The 12,798-nt window shown below is 40.4% G+C and overlaps 1 protein-coding gene across 6 annotated transcripts in view; it reads right to left on the bottom strand.

Moving 5' to 3' along the window:
• The window catches only part of ctnnd2b (catenin (cadherin-associated protein), delta 2b), an 82,178-nt gene that overhangs the window by 42,294 nt on the left and 27,086 nt on the right, over positions 1-12,798 (bottom strand). For 5 of the 6 annotated variants that reach the window (XM_083541970.1, XM_083541973.1, XM_083541972.1 and 2 more), the window contains 2 exons: positions 3,655-3,689; positions 2,415-2,531 (listed from right to left, as the gene is read on the bottom strand). In XM_083541970.1, the coding sequence (XP_083398096.1) occupies positions 2,415-2,531; positions 3,655-3,689 (152 nt within the window). The remainder of the gene's footprint in view (positions 1-2,414; positions 2,532-3,654; positions 3,690-12,798) is intronic. The other variant, XM_083541971.1, reaches the window with a different exon arrangement.

Here is a 12,798-nt window from a genome sequence, read left to right as displayed (position 1 = left end):
TTGTTGAAAATATAGTGTAAATATGATGTTAAAGGTATTAATAAAGGTACTAGCTCAGGAATGGCATTTAAAGAGAAGATTTATTTTCTTTCCTATAGTCACAAAACTCAAGCAGTAACATTTGAAGACTTTTCTGAACCTTTCTAAAATGTCTACCCTTCATGCTGCGCTATAAGCATCTGCCTGTTTTACATGAGACCAGCCTAATCTTTTCAGCGCAATGAATGCACATGTGATTACTTTGGAATGATATTATTTGTGCCCCGATTTGTAGGCATGAAGAAAAGCCACAAACTGAGAGCAATGTCATAGCCCACTTACGGTCAAGAGCAGCAATTCACACATGAAGCTATTGACATTCATAATGTAGCATAACAGGTAGTGCTGCGTGCCACATGCTCTGAATACAGCAGAGGGCAGATGATTCTCTCAGTGAAAAGAGGTGAATAGCAACTGCATAGAGAGCAAGCCCAGAAAGGCGAACACCTGCGAGCCTCCATTATCCCTGCTTGCATCTGGCAAATTCAATTCTCACTACCATCACTCAGATTCAGTTTTCATTTTATATGATATTCTTTAAACATATCCACCGATAAGTAAAGATTATAACCATAGCTCTTCAGGTAAGTGCACATAGGACCTGTTCTGGAGGTGCGGGACGATAGTCCAGTTTGCTGTCCTGTCACTCAATCTCTAACTTACTAATCGTACTCAACTGCTCCCTAATTACTGCTGTTCAACCTTCAGTACTGCTATACAATTACGCCTCAATTCTTCCACACACATTTTACCTCAATGTTTTCTACTCAATTACTTCCTAATTAATGCCACTCAACCTCTACCTCACTACTGCCACTCTACCTTCACCTCCCTGCTGCTACTAAAATAATAACTTACTAATGCCACTCAATCTCTATCTCATCACTGCCACACAATGTGTACCATTATACTGACTTTGCAACCTCTACCTCACTGCTGCCACTCAAAATCTGCCTCACTACTGTTACTCAAATAATACCTTAGTAACCTTACTGATGCCACAAAACCTCTACCTTCCTTCCGCTACCAAGTTTTTACCTCAGTACTGCCACTCAACCTCTTTCTCACTGCTGCTTCTCAAAGAACAATTCACTAAGCTGTCAGAGCCCTGCCACCCACGACCTTCCTCCCACCTCCTTAACTAAGCTCTATGGACATTAATGGTCACTCAATGAACATTAAAACACACACGCATTAAAAATGCACATTGTAGCACACATGCAGACAGCTGCATTTAGGGACTTTACCTGTTTAATGGTTACTATACACATCCTTACATTCTGTCAAAATATGCACACTAGACATTGCACACATTTGTACACGATCACCTGACTGTGCAGTAACACTTTCATTTCCTTTGTTCTTACATTACTTACATTTCAACCACATATTTATCCCAATTACAGCATATTTATCGAACTTTAACTCTGCTTTGTTTCATGGTTACTCTTTATTTATGTCTAATGTTTACTCTTACTGTTCATAGTCTATGCACCTTGGTCCGTTAGTAACTACATTTCGTTCTTTTGTATACTGTGTATGTCTTCTTCTTCTTCTACTTTAAGCTGCTCCCATTAGGGGTCGCCATAGCGGATCATCAGTCTCCATACCACCCTGTCCTCTACATCTGCCTCTTTCACACCAACTACCTGCACTGTGTATGTGATAGAATGAAAATAAAGCTTGAGTTGAATTAATGCCACTCTACCTTAGTACTGCCAATGCTCTACCTTAGTACTGCCATGCAATGGTTACTTTAGTACCGCTACTCAGCTGCTACCTCAGTACTGCCACTTAACCTCTACCTCATTGCTGCTACTAGTTTTCTATTTTCTACTGTAACACAACCTCCACCCCACGTCTGCTTTCTAGTTACTACCTTACTGATTCCACACAACCTCTACCTCTACCATTTACCATGCAATCTCTACCGCAGTACTACTCAACCTTCAATTCATTAAACAATGTGTCGACATCACTACTGCCACAAACCTCTATTGTCACTAAATGTTTGTTAGCTCTGCCATTCAAACTCATTCTACCTGATTACCTCATTCTACCAAAAATGTCTTAAAACACTTACATTTCTATGTGCATGTGTTGGCCTACATCATTTGAGTCAGGTGTTTATTCACTTTCTGTTCCTCTGAATTAAAAAAATCTATCACACTTTGCGGCAAAACCACGATGCACACTCTTGTGTCAATAAACATGGCCTTTCTGTGTTGACATCCTGTCAACCACCAGTCTACAAGAAATAAAACAAAAACTTGGTTCCAACAGGATCGCAGTCCAAGTGAACATTTACAACCTTAACCTAACTACTATGTTATGCATTGTTGAAAGAATCACTTCATAGGAGGTACAATTCTTACTTTCACCTGCTGCAAACTCCTGGGAATCCAGAATTCCGGATTCTTGCAGTGATCTGATGCAGGAGTCCACCAGCTCCAGGCCAGTAGTGAGCTCTTCTTCTATGTCCTTTTGTCCATCTATGCACAAAGTCACAGAAGAAGAGAAGGAAATGACAACGGTTCTGGTGTTTGGGCTGGACTTCAACAAAATTGAAAAGTAGGGGGAAAAAAATAGTTCTTATGAAATTTTACTTAACTTTTACCAGCCAATATCACCACAAAAAGAATCTAAGCTAGCAATATAGTGTGTATGCAAAAAAAAAAATGGCCCAACTGATATATTGGATGACTGATCAAATTGGTCAGTATTATGTTTTTACAAACTAACTGGCATCGGTAAAAATCATGCCGAAAAATCATGAATGTGACGATTTCTCCAAGCATTGCTTTAGGGACACAGTCATTCAGAATTTTTTATTTTTTATTTTTTTTAAATAAGTGGACTCTTGAGTCAATGTGAGGATTCAATGGGTGTCAAACTTTCCAATAGATAAATGCAAAGAAAATTGTTTATATGAATGACATTAGCAGAGATTATTAATTTGTTTGATTTGCTCCTTTATATTGCTGTTTAAAATAATATATATTTTTTTAATCCTATAAATAAAGGATTTGCTATCCTGCCAATTTAAAAAGGATTAAGCTATAAGTTTAAAAGTACATTAGCAGATATTATTTGTTACTGAAATCTTTAGCTCCTCAAAAATGGCGGCGTTCAATTACATACCTGCTAGGAAGAGACATTACAGGATCCTGTTCCAGTAATTGCATTTGCTACACTAGCTCCCATCAGTTATGTTATTTTGCTTAATAACTGCACTGATTAATGTGCCCCTTTCACTATACCTGGCTGAGAGTTAAAAAACAGTGTGGAGTTGACCACCCACTCGCTCTCATAAATAATTCACACGCTTGGCATGCGCCATGTCTCGACCGTGCTCTTGTTTTGCTGTCTTTGGCTAAGGTTTCTGCCATAATCCAATCAATTCACTCAGAAGGGACTGTGGTTGGGTTTGACGAGTACAGTTCAGCTGTCATGTGACCCTGACAGATGGTGACAGCTGTCAGCACTCAGCTCCAAGCAGTATGCTAACCACTTCCTCGTTTAACATATGACATATAAGTCTCACTTTTTACTCCTGAGCGTGTACAAAACGAGTTGGATTTGTTCGTTAACGGTAACAAAGAACATCTACTTCACCTTGGTTGTTCCAGCGAAATTTCTCATCAGCAGAACTGCAGAAAAAAAAGAGAAAGTAAACAAGTCAAATTTGGTGCATAATGATACAGCATATGGACTAAAGTCTGTGGACACCTGACCATTAAATTCTTACGTGCTTTTAGAACATTGCATTTCACATTTATTCCTCATATGCTTTTATAATAACCTCCACGCTTCTGAGATGTTCCACTAGATTTTGCAGTGTGACTGGGAGATTTGTTTAGCCACAAGGGTGTTAGTAAAGTCAGGTACTGATGTAGGATGAGGAGGTCTGGGGTGCAGTCAGCATTCCAAATTGTCCCAAAGGTGTTCAGTAGGGTTGGGAGTCGGGAGGGTCGGAGCGCTATAGCAGGCCATTTAAGATCGTCCTCTCCAAACCATGTAAACCATATATTCATAGAGCGAAATGGGGTGAAAGGAAAATATCATGCTAACACATATAAAGACATCCTATCCCATTGTGTGCCTCCATTTTTGTGGTACCAGTTTGGGGAAAAACAGGTGAGGTGTCCTGATACTGTTGTCCATATAGTCTACATGAATCCAAGAAATTCAACTTAAATACCAAAAAAATGCTGATTATGTATAAGAGACTCATAAAATAAGGATGTTCTTGTACAGAACACTTTTTCAAACACGACCACTCACTAATCAATACAGGACGTTGAAAGCCCATAGAGGTAGGTAAGGTAATCATGATTATAGATTAGAAGGAAATGTGGGGTTGAGGAGCACCATACTGCTGATCAATGATTTGTAATAAGGGTGTACAGTTAACAGAACTCTGCTCAGGAGCCATTGAGAGGTTAAACACTCGCTCATTGTCCCTAAGCCAGGCTGCAGATGCTAAATCACGTTATTGATTTTTTTTTTCAGTGTGTGTTGCGTGTGAATTTGCACTGCAAGGCTTTCCGTAATTGTTCGAGGGTTCTGAGAAAACAAAAACGCCACATGTTAATAAGTCTGTGGAGCATGCCTCCCCAAAAGTTCAGCTATTTATCAGTAATTATGCAGTCAACAATTCCCACACAGCCTGCCTGCATGAAGAGAGATGAGCTACAAGCAATTTCGCCAAACGCTTACGCACTGGGCTTAATGAGAAATGCTTAATGGGTTTTTTTGGGGTTTTTTTTTTGGCCAATAAAAGATGCAAAAAAAAAATTCTAAATTGCCTGTTTGAACAGTGCTGAACACAAATTGATGAATCATAATCATTTACTCCAGCAATCAATATCTGGGCATCTGGGAGAGCAGGTCAGCGGTTCTAAATACGGCTTAATATATGTGAATCGCTAAGTCTTTTGCTAAAAATGTTTCTTTTCTTTTATCCGGATAATGTATTTATTTATAAGATAAGAGCACCGGCCCGCTGAGGGTCACTATGTGGTCAGCAGTTATTCATTGTTCATTTCCACGAAAACAAAAGCCACTTAGAGCTATAATATTTAGGTTTAGATGAGTATTGCAGCTGTAAAAAAGTCAGTTGGCACTTCTGATATTTCCAATAAACACACGGACAAATTCTTACACACAATACTGGATATATAAAATTGCACAATTTTACATTGAAAGGAAACTAAAATTGACTATTTCTGTCTAAAGAATTTGTTCTCATTCTAAATAATTCCACATAATTTCATATCGCGTTTCCATTAGCAAATCTCAAAGCCTATTGTCTGCTACCAACTTAAAACTGAATAAAAAAAAGTGCCTTTTTAACTCCTAAAAGAGCTAAAGGGAGGAGAAGCACAAGAATAAGGACTAAAAAATAGAAAAGTATGCTATGACAAGCCACGGCAAAGCTCCTACTGCATGTGAAAAGGAAGGGAGAGAGAAAGGCAGAGAAAGAAGATAAGGGAGAAGGAGACAGAAAGAGTCAGGCCCAGTACCGTTAGGGGTCACTAGGTCCTTTAGCAACAAAAAAGAGAAAGGGAGACACAAGAATGGAGGGAGGCGTATTCTAAAACTGACCAGCTGCAGAAAGTGCCTCTGAGTGCCAACGACCAGAAAAAAAGTGAGCGAATTTGACTAGTGGATGCAGTTGAGAATGGCACACTCATCTGCCGATCATATAATCGGCGTGAAGAAGACAGACTTTAACAATACTTTGGGAGGTAGAGTCTCTTTCTTATGTCACATCTGACTGAACCACCCTAAAGCTCGACACACAGCAGCCACTGGTGCCTAATACAGCATGTGAAGAGGATTCTTATAATGGCACTAATGAGTAAAGCTTTCATCCGAGAAAAACAAAGCCAGGCCACCCATCAGCCAGCAATGGATCAGCAGGATACACAAGTCTAGGGTTTTGCTGCTGTATGAGAAAAAGAGAGAGAGAGCTATATGTGGACACTGGCTTACCAGAAAGCATGCCAGGAGAACAATATGCCAGCAGAACTATAAATCCGAGCATTTAATCCATTTAATAATTCGGTTTCTGAGAACGAGGCTTCGGTTTCCTGGACAGGGAATTGCAGGGTCAACAGTGTGAACATATCATTCTTAAAAACCCAGACAACAAAGATCAAAATGTCAAGACTTCAGAGAACGCAGTGTTGTGAGTGATGGATTCGCTCTTGTTTAATGGTCGAGATACAACAAAAAAGATTAGAAGAAAAATGTGCAAAAAAACCTAAGGATGCTTATTGAGCACAAAAAATGTGAGCAGTAAAATAGGAGCTAAACAGTGAATAAGGCAGACACCACTGTGTCATGATGTGCTATAGAACAAAAGGCCACAACACTTTATATCTTCTTTAGCTCTGCTTCCTTTTGGCAATGAAGATAAATTCCTGGCAAATCAAAATCGATCAACAGGCTTCACTGTCTGTGCAAACTCATGACCGTTGCGTTGTAAAAAATGTTTCCCACCTGACTGTCATGTGGAAATATGACAACATAAAGTGCATTTGGAAAGTATTCACCGCGCTTCATTTTTCCCACATTTTGTAATGTTATAGCCTGATTCCAAAATGGAATAATTATTTTCCTCAAAATTCTACAAACAATATCCAATAATGACAATGTAAAGGAACCTTGTTTGAGATCTTTGCAAATGTAAAATCGCATCTAAATAAGTATTCAGAGCCTCGCCATGACACAAAATTGAGCTCAGGTGCATCCTGTTTCCACTGATGATCCTTGAGATGTTTCTACAACTTGATTGGAGTCTACCCGTGGTAAATTCAGTTGATTGAACATGATTTGGAAAGACACACACTTGTCTTTATAAGGTCCCGCAGTTAACAGTGCATGTCAGAGCAGCATTAAAGGTCCCAATAAGCACAGTGGCCTGAATTATACATAAATGGAGGACGTTTAGAGCCACCAGGACTTTTCCTAGAGCAGGCCACCCAGCCAAACTTAGCGATTGGGGTGAAGGACCTATATCAGGGAGGTGACCAAGAACCCAATGGCCCCTTTGAAAGATCTCCAGCGTTTCTCTGTGGAGAGAGGAGAACCTTCCAGAAGAAAAACAATCTCTGCAGCACTCCAGCAATCAAGCCTGTACAGTAGGGTGACTAGACGGAAGCCACTTCTCAGTAGGATCCACAGGACAGCCCACTTGGAGTTGAGAAACAAAATTCTCTGGTATGATACAAAGACTGAACTGTTTGGATGTCAAGCGTCATCACCTGGCCGAAACCATCCCTACAGTGAAGCATGGTAGTGGCAGCATTGTGTTTTTCAGTGGCAGGAACTGGGAGACCAGTCAGAATCGAGGGAAAGTTGAATGCAGCAAAGTACAGAGGCATCCTTGATGAAAACCTGCTCAAGAGCACTATGGACCTCAGACTGGGGCGACATCATCTTCCACCAGGACAACGACCCTGAGCACAAAGCCAAAAAAACAAAGGAGTGGCTATGGGACGACTCTGTGAATGTCCTTGAGAGCCCCAGCCAGGACCTAACTCTGGTTGAACATCTCTGGAGAGATCTGAAAATGATTGTGCACCAATGATCCACATCCAACCTGACGGAACTGGTTCTGCAAAGAAGAATGGGAGAAACTGCCCCAAAATAGCATCATACTCAAAAAGACTTGAGGCTGTAATTGGTGCCAAATGTGCTTCAACAAAGTATTGAGCAAAGGTTGTGAAAACTTATGTACATGATGTTTTTCCATTTTTATTTTGCATAAATTTGCAAAGATTTTAAAAACAGTCCTTTCATATTGTCATTAAAGGGTATTTTTTTTAGACTTTAAGAAAAATAATAAATTTGATCCATTTTGGAATGAATAATGGATGCAATGTAAAATCATAAACACATTAGATTGCCAGCATTGAAAATAAAGTGCTTTATAGAATTATTCAGTTAATCAGGTGTTTTTTTCATCCCAAGCTTGATATATTCAGTTTGGGTGAGCCTGTGCCCAAAGCAGCCTTAGATTCCAGTTCTTGGCTGACAAAAGAGAAAGTCAGTGTGGCCTCATGCTTTTGTGGTCTATGTGCCTGAACGTTTGATGCATTGTGTGTTCTGAGATGTTCATCTGCACACAATGGTTGTACAGAGTGATTATTTAAGCTTCCACAGCCTTCCTGACAGATGACAGTCTGCCATTCTTCTCAAAAATCTCATTGGCGATGTGCTTGACTGTAGAACCGCTGCTCACTGGGTGTTTACCAGAGGAAAGATGTTAGACCTCTAAACAAAAGACTGCAAATTCCAATCCCAGCACCAGCAACCTGTCACTGCTGGACCCTTAAGCAAGGCCCTTAACCCTTAACCTCTCAGTTGAAAGGGCGTGTGCCAAATGTATAAGTTTAAGTCGCTCTGGATAAGGGTGCCTGCCGAAATGCCGTAAATATGGTCTGTTTTGTCAAACCATTTTGTGGAACTCTGTGAAAATCTGAGGAGTTTAGCAAAACACAACAACCGTGCCAAGATTAAAGTCACGGAGTTCACATTTTCTCCATTCGGCTGTTTGGACTGTGACGTGTTTTTATGAACTGTGCTGCTGCCACATGTTTGGCTGATTGTATAACTGAATTCATGAACAAGCATATAGGTTTTCCAAATAAAGAGCTAGCTGACCAGTGCTCCTGTACATTCTTCTCTTCGGCTCTGCATGATTCATGCCAACATCCAAACTCTGGATGAAGCTCTCTTCAATTAGAGACCACTCTGTGCAGCTTGGAATGGTTAGACATGAACCGTGAAGTTCCATGAAAGTTCCTTAGAAAGATCCATGAAGTTACTGAGCAACTCAAGAACTATGAGGCTGGATTTGGACTGGAATTAGTATCAATAGTCTGCTACAAGGGTTAAGGGCTTAAACACATTATTTTGCAGCTTGACCATTTATATCAGGTGGAGAACATCACTGAGCTGCTTTCGGCAATGTCTAATAAGGTTAAACGTTAAAATTATAAATAGCCCTTTGTTATTTTGACTCATTTGTAAAAAGACCCCAATTGCCAAACGTTACTGGACTACCAGCATCCAATGATGAGCTACTTACATAGGGAGTGTTTCAATACCATTCACCAAACATGCAGTGGATTTGCATAAGTTGATACTGAAACTTTTGTTGGTGTAAAAGAGGCAGATATAGAGGACAGGGTGGTATGGAGACGGATGATCCGCTGTGGCGACCCCTAATGGGAGCAGCCGAAAGAAGAAGAAGAAGAACTTTTGAAACCTTTTATCATGGCTTTCAACGTGCTTAGCAATATTTTTTACCGCTTCATCCTTTTAACAATTGCCTGGCTTGTGCTGGTCGTGTCTTTTGTGTGAAATCTTGCATTGACAATTCATTAATGTTTAAATAAATTATGATGAGATGAAACCGTCAAACAAATGCTCGTCTCTTCAATTGTTTTGAGTGGAACATTTCGAGCAATGTGCGCAGTAAGAGGTATCATTTACTGGTGTGAAACAGTTTTATGCGATACTGTCCTATATGCAGGACAGGAACAGTTGGTCCGAACAGTTGGTCTATGCGGGTTTGTCTCACGGCTTCTCCAGGCATCGTTCGAACTGTGGCACTCTGCTGCAGCTCTGTCTCACGCCGCAAAATCCTTCTCGCTGGCTGTCACATGGCAAGCAGGGCACATGCCATCACCCTGCAGTGATGTTCCAGCTGGCATGCTCCCGCTATGTAAAGCTATCAAACAACCACACAACCCACTCCTCCGTGTGTGTGCTGCCGACTCACGCTCTGCAAATCTTACATGCCACTGAAGGCTCGACTTCAGACGTGATAATGAGCTGTTAAAGCGGTCTAATGTTAGAAGGCTTATATTTCTGAGTATCATGTCATTCGTGGATGGTCATAGTAGACCTATACTTATAGACTTGTTGAACTATTTTGTTCAAATCAGTACAAAAAATTAAATAAACACATTTTGAGAAATAGGAATAAGGAGTAAAATGAAGCTGGAGGCTTTTTACCATACTCTTTTTATTATACTATCACTGCACTGTTCTGTTTTCATTCCTTGTCACTAATTTAATTTCATTAAATTTTTTTCTAAAAGCTTCTCACACCTTATAGTCTATAAAACCTTATTGCTCAACTCTACACAGTTCTGGCTGCCCCTGCAGACAGGATGCTGGAAAGACTGCTGTCTGTTGCGCTACCTCGCAGACAGACTGGGCTTAAATCAGCCATGTTAAGCTGAAGTCACTCAGCTTGGTAAGAGCCAGGCTTTCATCTCCTCTTAAACAACACAGATCGGCTGCCAAATCAATATGCTCTGACTCCCCTTTTACTGTACGCAAGGCACTTAGTATGAGTCAGGCAGAGCGGCAGACAGTCTTAATAAGACTAATATCCAGAGTGCAGACACCCCGGGGTAGGCAGGCAGACAAGGGAGGATTTGCGAAGCTCTTATTGCTCTCAGCACCTACTTTTTGGACTTCAAACGCAGCACCCTTCAAACCTGTCACATCCTCAGATCAATAGCAAAAAGCCTGAACTGTGCCATCTGTGTGGCAAGTGTAATTAAAAAAAAGGTACATCGTGCTTCGATACAATCGCGCCCATGTGTCTGCTCATCGGTAGTTTGTTTACGTAGTCTGCGTGTCAAATTATAAGGAACGGAGTAGTATTTCTATCCTGTGGAGTGACCTCTGTTGTCACCTTGTGATGCCATCTGCATGTCAGATTCACAGTCCATCACTTCAACAAATGAAATGCATCATCCAAGCATAAAGATGGCTGAACTCTTTATAATATATTTTAGGAATGCAGCCATGCTGACGAATACTACCATTAAGTTCCAGTAGCTTTTGAAGTGTGGGTGTGGAGATTTGTGCTCATTAAGCCACAAGGGCGTTTCTAAAGGCAGGTACTGATGTAGGTGAGGTGAGGAAGCCTGGGGTGTGGTCAGCGTTCCAACGAATCCCAAAAGTGTTCAATAGGTTTTAGGTCAGCGCTCTATAGCAGGCCACTCAAGATCTTCCACTCCAATTCATGTAAACCATATCTTCAAGGAGCTGGCTTTATGCACAGGGTTTGAACAGGTGGAGCAAGTAAATATTGAAAAGACATCATAATACAATTGTGGGCCTCCAAATTCGTGGTAACAGTTTGGGGAAGAAAAACATATCGTTGGAAATGTCTGGTGTGTGAATATTTTATTAAACTAATACACTATCCATATAGTGTACTTTAGACTGTTACCACCACATTCTTATTTTAAACAGCTGGCTGTGGGTTTACATTTCGGGGCATGTAGTAACAGACTACTACAAGCCGCTGCAAACTTAACCTTTACAGAGCCCTAAATAAACCATTCTCTTCAAATGGAAAATGTTAATTCCTTCAGGCGTCACTCAAAGAATATTTATAACACCGGTTAACTAGGTGCACTCATTTTAACCGTTTGTGAAGACTTCTACCTGTGGCAAGACGAAACACATTAAAAGTTCTATTTCTTAAAGTCCCGAGTATATAGGTAGTTCCTAAAACACTGTGTACTGTAATCATTTGTTCCTGTCAATCCCAGTTTCCTTAGCCCAGAGTGCTGTGCTTTCACAGAGTCGCTATATGCAAGTATACAAGAGCCTGTTGGACTTATCTGGCAGCATAGCAGTCTAACAGCTTTGGCTTAATACACCCCCTCACTGTGCTGGGCAGACACTATTTAGTGAGACAGCTCCACATGGCAGGATGAAGCTCAACAGAAAGCATTTAACCGAAAGTTGAAGGCCGTGCTCACGTGAGATGATGTTTGCAGAATCCGATTATAATTTATTCATCAAAAACATTGTTTTCTTTATAATAGTTTGCACTCATAGTCGACTACATAGCCGACAATTTGGCCTCTTGCAGCGCTATAGTGCAAAATAAGCCAATGTGACCTACTTAAAATGAAGCGAAAGGACCAGAATATATTTTCCCAACATAATATTTTATCATTATTATGCTGTTTATGCAAACTTACCAACTCAGGCTTTAAAATATTGAAGCTTCACAATTCAAACCTGATATATTAGACACCTTTCTCAATAGTCGTGCATGCAACTACATGCTATTTAATAAAATCCATGAACTGACATTATTTCAGCTTAGAAGGTCAAAAAAGTTGCTGACTATGACAGCAGGACATGAAAACCCACCACGATACAATGTCCCAAGTAATGGCTGATGTCGAGTGAATCTATCTGCAAAAAGCCAGCATGCTTGCGGTTTTGAGCTTTCTGTCAATTAACTTGCGCGACTCGCTAAGCCGAAAGAGGGCTCGTGGTCAACCGAAAATCTTAACGGAACCTTAATGTACTGTACAAATCATGGATTCCTACATTATCCTTACGATAAATGAATGACAAGAAATGCTCAGTAACCTCGACTCGAAGACACGCTTTCTCAAATTGTGAACTCGAACTCGGTTTAATAAATTCACAGCCGTCATGTGGAAGAGAGCAACCGAACTTCGGAGAAACGTGTTTGAGTTTAAAAGTGTATAAAACTTGGCACAGACACATGAAGGAAAACTTGCCTTTTACAAATAGGTACAAAGACTCTTCATTCGAATTCAATTTATTATGTTGATAACTTGTGACTTTGTTGCTAAAATACAATTAGCGATTTGCATCGAAAGACACTGATTAACGCTGCTTCTAAAGGACTAAATCGTGTTCGGGTGCTGAATCAGATCTTGTCAGCATCTTTTC

Source organism: Silurus aristotelis (assembly GCF_946808225.1).
Source record: "Silurus aristotelis genome assembly, chromosome: 5".
Lineage (NCBI taxonomy): Eukaryota > Metazoa > Chordata > Actinopteri > Siluriformes > Siluridae > Silurus > Silurus aristotelis.
This window is presented reverse-complemented; position numbering and strand designations above follow the sequence as displayed.